General features: G+C 51.5%; 1 protein-coding gene across 3 annotated transcripts; it reads left to right on the top strand.

Annotated features, from left to right (window-relative positions):
- The first annotated feature begins 500 nt into the window (after nt 1–500).
- KCNMB1 (potassium calcium-activated channel subfamily M regulatory beta subunit 1) lies at nt 501–10,062 on the top strand. Of its 3 annotated transcripts, XM_027606965.2 has the most exons (4): nt 505–902; nt 3,045–3,202; nt 4,687–4,858; nt 9,035–10,062. In XM_027606965.2, exons 2-4 carry the CDS (start codon nt 3,069–3,071, stop codon nt 9,302–9,304), a joined length of 576 nt encoding a protein of 191 aa, XP_027462766.1. In that variant the 5' UTR covers nt 505–902; nt 3,045–3,068; the 3' UTR covers nt 9,305–10,062. The 3 variants fall into 3 exon arrangements, with proteins under 3 accessions (XP_027462765.1, XP_027462764.1, XP_027462766.1); XM_027606964.2 differs by lacking the exon at nt 3,045–3,202 and having other exon boundaries at nt 501–902; nt 4,650–4,858; XM_027606963.2 differs by lacking the exon at nt 3,045–3,202 and having other exon boundaries at nt 501–902.
- The last annotated feature ends 943 nt before the right edge of the window (nt 10,063–11,005 follow it).

The raw sequence follows: 11,005 nt of genomic DNA on the forward strand, positions 1-11,005 counted from the left end.
TTATCTACCTGCAAGGTCTAAGGCCTTAAGAGACCCCCCTTGCTGCTCACTTGCCCATTTTGAGAGGAACAAATCTCTGCCCATGACCCCAAACTACTTCGACAGTCTCTGGAAGGCCGCTTGGCCGAGCAGGCTGTCCCTGGACCTGGCTGGCTGGAGCAGCTGTGGAGGCCTCCCTGCTTTTAGCTTCTGCTTGGCTGGGCTTTAAAAGGTGGGTTTCTCTTCCTCTGCCTCAAATCTCTGTTGTCCCTAACACTCATCATTACCCTCAGCAAAATTAGTTTCAAAAAAATCCCAATAACGTAGTTGAGAAAATTGAGGCTCAGAGAGGTGCTGTGACCCGCCCAGGGTCGCATGGCATGTAAGTGCCAAAGGCTCAGGAGCGTTTGGATGCTCCTGTGGGAATATGCCAGCCCCCTAGTAGCTGATAAGCCCAACCCCTCGGAGCTCTAACTCCTCCTCCCTCCCTCGTGTCAACAAAAGGAAAATCATTTCCTATTCCTGGCTTCTCTGCCAGCCCAGAGAGACTGAGTGACGAAGAAATATCTCTAAATGTACCAGGATGGTCTTTCCCGGCTTCTCAGTTTTGCTCAGTCTTTTGTTGTTCAAAATCTGTTTCCTACAGACCCTGGAAATTGCAGGTGTGGGGGCCTGGGGAACAGCTGCCCTTGTCTCCTGGGCTTGGAACCGACTCTCTGGAGTTTGTGTCCCGGGGCTGTGTGCTCAGACTTGACCATGTTTGGGCATGGAGGCTTGTCCCAGATGGGGACCAAAGGCCGCTTTCCCAGAGATGGGCTGGGAGCCCAAGCTTCCTGCTGCAGCTCAGGCAGCCTCTTTTGGGGTGGGGGCTGGGGGCCAGGCCAAAAGTCGCTGCCTGCTGAAGACTCCGGACACCAGAAACTGTGAGTACTGCGTCCAGAGCACTTGGGCAGTGGTTTCTCCAAAGCCTGGAGCTAGAGCGGAGATCTTGGAGGAAGGAGGCTGGCAGTGGGAACTTGCTTCCTAGGGAAGCCCATCATGGTTCTGGGCTCCAGAGTGGCTCAGCCAAGACTAGACCTGCTGGTGTTTGGGCCCGTGGTCTGGGGGCCTGCTCCATGGCTGGGTCACTTGAGTAGCTCAGTGTCCTCGCACTCAGGTCCCAGCTTCCAGAGCAGCCAGAGGGCAGAAGGCTGGACAGCAGGACCCAGTCTTGGCCCTTGGCCCCAGGGGACGGGTGGAACAAAAATAGGCTCAGCAAGAGCACTGGGGCCTTCTGCTCCAAACCTTCAGGATTCCCTTTGTTAATAGTAACAGCCAATATTTACTGAGAGCTGGCGTTGGGCCAGACACAGGATCAATATGTGATATTTGGTATGTCACTTGATCTTTGTCAGAACTCTCTGAAGCACATACTATTATTCTTGTTTAACAGCCACACCGTTGCTATGTGGCAAAGTCAGGATTTGATCCCAGATCTGCTGACCTCAGAATCCTCCCTGCCCCACACTCTATCAAACCCTTGAACACTATACTCTGTGCTCTGTCCTCCTAAGGAAAAGAATGTCAACCAAAATGCCAGGTCCTATCTTCTTTCACCTTTCTCCATCTTTCCAAAATCCACCCCAGATGTTGAGTGACTTTTCTAAATGGAAGATAAGAGCCAAAAAGTTCAGAGATATTCAGCAACTCTCAAAATTGAGAAGTTCTTCTTGGAGTCTAACTGAAATCCCTACTGTTAGGGCTACAATCCCTTTCTTCCTGTCCAGGCCTCAGGGAACATCAGCAGTGCATACCCTTCCTCCTGCCTGGAGGCTCTCACGATGGTTGTTAAATCCTATATCCATACCCATATCCTCACCCATTCTTTCATTCTGTGAGGTTTTAGGAGCATTGATCATGACTCTGCAAAGCCCCTCACTCAGTGTAGGCAACAATCTCCCCAGAGCATTACAGACAGGTGGGTTCTGAGCAAGCGGCCAGGTTCAGACTTCTCTGTGACAGGGGAGCCTTTCCTCTCCTCCCCTCTCTGCTCCTCCTGCCTTCCCAGAGCTGGTCACACAGCACCCCTGCCTTCCCAGCATCTAGAGTGCCCGGGGCGGGGAAGACTGAGGGGCCTGGGAGGTAGGGCACACGCCGAGGGCAGCTCTTGAGTGCACCCCACGCTCCGGGAAAGAACTCAGCCCACCTAGCTGGATGGGGGCCCCCGCTGCCCCTTCTCTGCTTGCTGCCCCCAGCCCAGCCAGCCTTGCCCAAAGATTGTTCGTTAACTGGGAAATGCTCCAGGTTTTTCTGAGACGAGTGTCCTAGGAGAAAGTACCCCTACTGCCCGCTGTATTCATTTATCTCCTGTACTCCTTTTCTATTGTTGCCGTAAAAAATCACCACAAACTTGGGAGGCCCAGATAACAGAAATCTCCTCTCACATAGTTCTGGAAGCCAGCGAGGTGTCGGTAGGGCTGAAATCAAGGTATCGGCAGGGCTCACTCTATCCAGAGGCAGAGAGGACAATCCGCTGTTCCTTGTCTCCTCTGTCTTCTGGTGGCGGCTCATACTTCCTGGCATGTGGCCACATCGCTCCAATCTCTCCTCCCTGGTCATAATCACCTTCTCCTCTTCTGTGTCTCATCATCTCCCTTTGCCTCATTCTTGTAAGGACCCTTGTGATTACATTTAGGGTCCAATGGATAATGCAGGATAATCTCCCCATTTCAGGATCCTTAAATTAAGGTCTTTGCCATGTAAAGTACCACTCACAGATTCCAGGGCTGAGAATATGGACCTCTTGGGGGCCCTTACTGAACCTATCACATACTGTGTGGCCTTGGACAAATCACGCTACCTCTCTGAACCACAGATCCTTCAACTGTAGAATGGGGATGATAACACTTGCCTCTCAGAGTTGATGGGAGGTTTACATGGGGTCAAAAAGCCCTCAGAGGTTGCAAAGCTCTATAGCAAACTAGAGGTGATGTTGATCACTGAGCACCCTCCCCTCTTCCCTGTCCCCACTTCTGTGGGTTACTCGTCGCCTGTGCTGATCTGTCTGTTTGCCTCTGTGGCTCTAGAAATGACCACTGCTTGCAGTGGACATGGGGAAGAAGCTGGTGATGGCCCAGAAGCGGGGAGAGACTCGGGCCCTTTGCCTGGGTGTGGCCATGGTGGTGTGTGCTGTCATCGCCTACTATATCCTGGGCACGACCATGCTGCCCCTCTACCAGAAAAGGTACGGAACTCTCCCTGCCTGCCCCCATCCTCCAGCCACTCTCCTACGGGTCCGGTCTACCAGGAACCCCAGCCTTCTTGCTACCCCTCCCCTTGACTTCACACCAGGCAGGAAGGGCTGGGCAATCATTCTGAGGGTGAAGGGTTCGAGTCCTGGAATCTTAACTGAAATCCTTCAGGGAGGGTAGGCCCAACTAGACCCCACTCATCTGGGGTTCTGGGACTTGGGGGTAGCAGACGTAGGAGGCCCTCCTCACAAGAAGCAGCAAAGGATCAGAGCAAATGCCCCAGTGTGAGTTTGATCCCAGGAGAAATTGGAGATTATAGATTTTCATAGCTTGTCTGCACAGTCTGAAATCTCATCGCCAGGTGGGCGTCTAGTCTCCTGTTGAATATCTCAAGGGACAGGGAGCTCAGGACCTCATGGTATATACCATTTCATTTGGGGGCTTTTCTGAGAAGTAGGAAATGTCTACACTGAGCCAAAACTGCTCCCGTGGAGCTCTGCTCTGGAATCTCAGAGAACGTTTCTTGCTCCCTGACATGTCAACCACTTGAGCTTTTAAAGGGAAAGCTGTGACGTTGCTGATCCATTCTCTATTTGGAACAAACGTGCTCAGTTCTCTCAACCTGTTTTTCAAGGCCAAGTTTCCAACCCTTGCCTCAGGGCTTATTCCAGCCGCTGACAGCCCCTCCATCTGGCACTGTGTGTCCTGCCTGATAAATGCGAGATGAGTCACAATTGATTCGCTGATGTGTTGATGAGCCTGTTAGCCTCTCCTGGCCCTGCTTCTTCCTCACTTTTTATAACCCTGGAGTGATTCCAGGTTGGAATCTTACCCAAGGGAGGCTCTGTTCAGAACTGCTGTATGCCTGTGACCCGTTATCTCATGGTTAGGCACCATCCCCACCCACTTCCCTGCCCAGGCACAAATCAAGCCCCTTTTGCATCTACTCTTTTTTGGGGGAAAGGCACAGATTCTGTAGCTCATCAGACTTGCTCTCAGGTCCTGTGTGGCTTCAGAAAAGTCACTTGACCTCTCTGGGCTTTTCCTCCCCACCCCCTGCAAGGTGAGGATGATACGGATAAAGTGTCTGGGGGTCGGGCTATTTAGCAGAATCAAGGCAGGGAGCTTTTAAGAACATATCAGGGCCTGAGCCTTGCCCACCTTAGAAATTCTGAATCAAGTCTTCTGGGGTGTGGCTTGGACATGGGAACCTTTTCAAAAGTTCCCCAGGGTTTTGGGTCAGCAGCCAGGGTGAGAACCATTTATGTAGATGATGTCTAAGCGGCTAATAATCATTGATATTCTGATTCTATGGTTCTTTTCTTGGGTCCAGTGACTCTGGGGTCGTACTCCTTCAGTGCTGGACGCTTATGGCAAGATGAGGATCCCAGCCCTAGGTCTCTCTAAAGGGGTTGAAAGCTGGTGTTCTGTGCCGCGCAGGTTCTGAGATATGTATGTGTGTGCATGGTCTCCCCAGCGTGTGGACCCAGAAATCCATGTGCCATCTGATTGAGACCAACATCAGGGAGCAGCAAGAACTGGAGGGCAAGAAGGTGCCCCAGTACCCGTGCCTGTGGGTCAACGTGTCAGCTGTGGGCCGGTGGGCTGTGCTGTACCACACAGAGGACACTCGGGACCAGAACCAGCAGGTACTGACTTGGGGGTGGGAGGTGATGGGCATGTGTCCCCTTGCCCCTGGCAGGTGTGTGGGCCTCTTCTTAACTGAATCCCCATCCCCGCTCTGGGGAGTGGAAGCTGAGAAAGCCGAGCCTACTTGACAAGGGTTCACAGCTGGTACGAGGTCCAGCCAGACTCAGCAGCTCTGGGTTGGAGTCAGAGAGACCTGGGTTTGAATCCCCACTGTGCCACTAAGTGCTGTATGACCCAGATGCCGCCTTTGCCGAAGTGCTCTGATGGACTCAGAGGCTGTGTGGTGTGCTGGGCTCCATGTCAGGTGGATGGCAGGCACTTCTATAAGGTGAGTCAAATGAGAAGCCAGACCCAGAGCTGACCCCACAGAGAAGAACCCCTGAGACTGCCCCCCCCCCCCCTCGGTGAAACCAGAGGCTCAGGCCTGAAGCAATCTCTGGAGGCCTGTGCTTGGGAGATTTTCCCATCACTGCCTCTCCACACCACCCCCCCCAGCCCCCCATCCCGTTCTTTCTTCCAGAAAATACAAGTTGGCTGTATCCATTGATTCATTTACTCATTCATCCAGTAGTCACTGAGCACGTCCTGTGTTAGGAGCTCTGGACTCAGGAGGAGAGAGCTCATGTGGGAAATAATATCTAGTGGGGAGGGATCAGTGCCACAGAGAGGAACAGACAAAATCATGCGGTTAAAGGCGGGAGTGACTTTTTCCAGCCAACAGCCAGGTGAGGGTGTCCGAAAAGCGTTTGGGTCAGGCTTTGTTAGACACTCAGAAACATGGGGGCAGCTTGCCTGGTGAGGGGAGGGCGGAGACCAGGGTGCGGCGGCAGGAAGGGCCTAGAAGAGACAGGACTGGGAGGGATGCTGCCATCACCGACACAGGGTATGGTGGGGCCGGGGGAGGCTGCACAGGTGGGCTCCGCGCGACCCAATTATGGAAGCAGAAAGCTTCTGGCCTGTGGTAGGTTTCTGTTTGTTTTTTTGAGAGAAGCAAAACCTTAATGAAGAATGCTACAAGTTATGGATAATAATTCATTCCCATATTTAAAACTAAGATTATAGCAAGCCCTTTACAGATTTTTTTTTTTTTTTTTTTGCTCAAACGATAGTCTTTAAGGATGTCTGAGTGAGACAGCAGACACAATGCAGTAGGCCAGGAGAAGTATGTGTTGAATTCCAGGGCAAGACACAGCCCAGCACCGTTAGGGAAGCAGGTGGAGGAAGCCGTCCCACAAAGCATGGAGTTAGGCGTTTATGTTCAATCGGGATTTTTTTTAAAGCTTTGAAAGTCCAGCATGAAGAAGAGAATTGGGGGAAGGGCTAAGCCCATCTACAACCACCGTTTTACCAAAAGCCACACTGGTTCAACCTCATGAGAAGTGGGGGTGATCTGCCTGAGCAGCAAGCGTAGGAAGAGCGAACGCCAAGGCAGTCAGCACTCTGATCCCACCAGGACCGGTCTCTCACCAACCTGGGCTCAGAACACTCGAAGTTCCTTTGTGATTCTATCAGAAGGCCAGAGCTTTATCTAGAACAAGTTCACTCCGAAGAACGCTCATGGTGCTGATTGTAGCAGGGAGTCGAGTCATAAGCGGCTCCTAACTGATCCACCGTTTCCCATAGCATTTCCCAGGGGAAGGTTCTACTGGGTCCCAGGAATTTAAATTCAAGGAGACCTAAAAGAACCATATAGAAGGGAAGTGCTAATGATATTCTGGCAACGTACGAGCTGTGTGCCCATAATCTTTGCAAGGACTACCGAATTATGGAATTAAAACGTGACTGAGCAAGCTAGCCCTGCTCAACTCTGGCCGTGCACTGGAACCATCTGGGGACTGAACAAAACTGGATTTCTACACCAGCCCAACTGATGCAGAATCTCGGGACTCTCCAGGGGATTCTGAGGTTTAGAATTACTTCTGTGAGCAACCAGGAGTATTTAAAGGGTCTGTGGGCCTGGTACATGATCAGAGTGATACAGAGGAGTGTGAAGTTCAGTGGCTGGGCAGAGAGGGCTGCGGACATGGCCAACAGCCAGGATGGAGATTGGGCCTGCAGTAGGGATGGATGCCAACGGTCAGAGTTTGGCAGTTGATGGGATGGGAAGGGCAGGGTGCCGAGGGTGCGCAGGAGGGTTACCGACGGTGTTGGGGGGTCACGGAGAAGTGGGTCAGGACAGTGCAAGGGGGTCCAGACCTGTTATGTCAACACTAGCATGACTCAGCTCCACCAGATGGGGTAGAGCCCCCAAATCCCCCTGAATCAGCTCCTACCAGGTCTCCTGCTTCTTCTTTGGCATTTGATGGCTGCTGATTTATCCCAAGGAGCAAGAAATAAATTTCCAAAATCAAGCCGAAGCGATCACTGTTGTGATAGGGACCGGGAGAGTGGGCTGGCTTGCAGGCGGCCTGCATGACCCCGAGGTTGCTAGCATCTCCCTGCCGCACTGCACCCCGGGTCAGTTTCTGCAGCGCACCTTCCAGTCCTGTCTCCATGACAAGTCATCGGGGTAGCTACCCTCACAGACCTAATTATAAGACTCAGAGAGGTGGTGGCACCCACCAAAGTCACACAACTTGGACCTGGTGGCTGAATCCAGGTCTCTCTGGCTCCACAGCCACACCTTTGCTCAATGGGGTCAGTTACCCAAGGTCATAGTCAGAGGCATTGGGGCGATAGGCGAGGTCCTCTCTGCACGGAATTCTGAACTCAGCTGCTCCTGGGACCCTGCAGTGCCCAACAACTTTGAATGTCAGCTTCCTTGGAGGCAGCTCTCCCCAGCCTCAGCTGCTCCCTGGTTGGCTGGGAACCGGCTCTGGACACAGCTCCCCCAGCCCCAGGCTGTCAGGACCATGATGCAACCATCTTCTTTACTGCTGGATGAGTGCTGTCAGGGCAGGCAGCTTGGGGACAGGATCTCATTCAAATCCAGGGAGTAACCGAGGCCTGGGGAGAAGCCGGCGCAACATTCCACATTTTGATCTTGGACATGACTGTCCCAGGCCAGTGGTCTCAAACTACTGTGCATGAAGGAGTCACTTGTTTGCTGGGTCCACCCTCAACAATTCAGAGTGAGTAGGAATCCATGCTCTGGTCAGCCCTCCAGCTAGTCTGCTGCAGGTGCTGTGGGGGACCCACCTTGTAGAACCTTCCAGAGTCTCACATAAAAACCTTCAGACCTCCCGGCACAGAACGGAGATAAAACCAGGGTCTCCCCACTGTGCAGAGTTTTCCTCTGCAGAGCTTTCCAACTGGACCTCACCTGACCAAGCCAGAGGCTCCTAACAACAACAATCGGTGTCAGAATTAAGTGTGTTCTATGGTCTTGTCTGCCTGTGCAAGTTCTTTCAAATGTGTTCTCTCCTTCCTTTGAATCCCAGTGTCAAATATTGGCTTGCCAATATCTTTTGTTTCACTCACACAGGGCTAGACCTCAAAGGGTTTGCAATTCACATTTTTGCCACTATTTTAAAATTGTGGGAGTTCACCTTAAAATTTGGCTTTCTGGCTTTTCTTGAAATGTCGGAGGCCTGGTACAGTAGGTCTCCTGGATCACATGGCATCCATTGTCCAGATGGAGTGACGATTGCCAGTCTGGATGCTTCTGGCTCTCTCCATTTCACCAGGCCTCCCCAGTCCCTGACTGTCCTCCATGGCACAAGGCGAGTGTCCGCTGGCTCTTGTCATCTTCCCTCACCCACTTCACCTGTGGACGTTACGTGCACACAGCCCTGTGGGAAACTGAGTGTAGGACTTCCGCCCTGAATCCGAATACAGAGCCCACTTGGTCTGTGTCACTCATTGGTTAGTGAAGTTTGAAGTCCATCTTTAATAACATCCTTTGAAAGAGATACTGCTCTTAACCCCTTCAAGAGAGAAGTCAGCAAGGCTGAGAAAGGTAAGCACTTTGCCTGAGGTTCTACAGCCAGGACTCCAGCTGGGCCCCTGCCTCCGGGCGAGCGGCTCCTGGGCCGCCCCCCTCACACGTGACACTGGGAAGGAACCCTCTAGAACCAGGCAGTGCACAGCCTGCCAAGCTCTCGACAGACCTCACTCCCACCTGGAGGCCCGACTCCAAAGCCAGCACTTTTCTTTCCTTCATGCCGGCCCCTCATTTCTCCCAGAGAAACCGGGATTTCCAACTTCATGGGTGCTCTTGCCTTCCCCCCCCGCAGTGCTCCTACATCCCAGGCAGCCTGGAGAACTACCAAGAGGCCCGGGCCGATGTGGAGAAGGTCAGGGCCACATTCCACAAGAAACAGATTTTCTACTGCTTCTCAACAAGTCGGGAGAATGAGACCAGTGTCCTGTACCAGCGCCTCTATGGGCCCCGGACCCTTCTCTTCTCTCTCGTCTGGCCCACCTTCCTGCTGACCGGAGGTCTCCTCATTATCGCCATGGTGAAGATCAACCAGTGCCTTTCCATCCTGGCGGCTCAGAAGTAGACCTATCCATGCCACCGAGCTGCGGGAGCTGCAGGGGCCTGGGTGGGCCCCAGGTGGCTCCCTACTTGCGTAGCCCTGCCCCCTCCCCCTGCCTTCTCACTGTTCCGCTCGGGCCCCATAACAACCTCTGCTACCTGGGTGGGCTTTGGGAAGTCCCTTTGTTATGTCATTCCTGATTAAGAATGTACACTGGTTCCCTGGTGCTTCAGAGAGTTCAAGGCCGGCTGGTAACAGCTTCCCATTACCTGTCCCCACTCAGCTGACTGAAACCCACTTCCTGCTGCGCCCCCACCAGCCCACAGACGACAAGGATGCTTGTCTCCGTGCCCGCATTCTCATGGTCGGCTCAAAGGCCTACCTTTGTCATCCTTGGCAGACCTCACTTCCTTCTTTGAATTCCATAATGAAAACCACAGCAGCTCCCATGTATAGAGAACATTTAGAATTTGCTTGTAGGACACTAGGTGCTATGTACGTTTTTATTCCAATATTAACAAATATAGGTACAAACTTCCAGTTGCAAAATACTGAAGTCCTGGGGATATAACAGACAGCATGGTGACTATAGTTAGCCACATTGTACCGCGTAGTTGAAAGTGGCTAAGAGAGGAGATCTTAAAGGTTCTCAACCCAAGAAAAGAAATCTATAACTGTGTACGGTGACAGATGTTAACTAGATTTACTGTGGTGATCATTTTGCAATATATATATAAATATCAAATTATTATGCTGTACACCTGAAACTAACATCATGTTATATATCAATATCTCAATAAAAATATATATGTGTGTAGATATGTGTGTGTGTATATATATATATATATATATATATCACAAGAGGCTATAAGAAAATACACTAAAATATATCAAAATATTAACAGTGGGATTGAGGATTGGGATGGTGGTTAATTTTAATTTTCTTTCTCATCCCTCTTTTTATCTTTGGTACTTTTCTAAATTTTCAGCAGTAGGAAGGTGTGGTTTCATTGTTCATTTTTTTTTTTAAACAACTTTGCTGCTCTTCATTTTTTTTAAAGATTTTATTTATTTGAGAGAGAGAGAGAGAGAGAGAGTGAGCATGATCTGGGGTGGGTGGTAGGGGCAGAGGGAGAAGGAGAAGCAGGCTCCCCGCAGAGCTGGGAGCCCAATGCGGGACTCGATCCCAGGACCCTGGGATCATACCCTGAGCCAAAGGCAGATGCTTAACCGACTGAGCCCCCCAGGTGCCCCTCATTGGGTTTGTTTTTAATCCCAAAAACAATGATAGATACTATTTTGGAAAGATTTGGAAGGGTTTGCCTCATGTCACCAAGCAGTTGGAAGTGGGCTGGGGAGGGGTTGGGCTCCAATCAGAGGCAGGCTTTTGAGGACATAGAATTTTAAGAACCCTCTATGGAAGGAAGGGAACCATATAGATGGGGATTTATAACTTACAATACAGGTAAGTATATGGCACTGCCCCTGCAAGGGAAGCCCGTCTCACATTTGAAAGGTCATAAGTGGAGCCTGCCATCATCTCTGCCATTACTCTTCCAAGAAGTCTTCCTAGAGCAGCGGTTCTCAAAGTATGGTTCCTGGTGCAGCGACATCAGCATTCTGTGGAGCCTTGGGAGAAATGTACATTCTCAGGCCCTGGCTCCAGCCCTTCCTAGTCAGAAACCACAAGGGGGTAGGATGGGGTGGGGTGGGTGGCAGACGGAG

Source organism: Zalophus californianus, chromosome 5 (genome assembly GCF_009762305.2).
Source record: "Zalophus californianus isolate mZalCal1 chromosome 5, mZalCal1.pri.v2, whole genome shotgun sequence".
NCBI lineage: Eukaryota > Metazoa > Chordata > Mammalia > Carnivora > Otariidae > Zalophus > Zalophus californianus.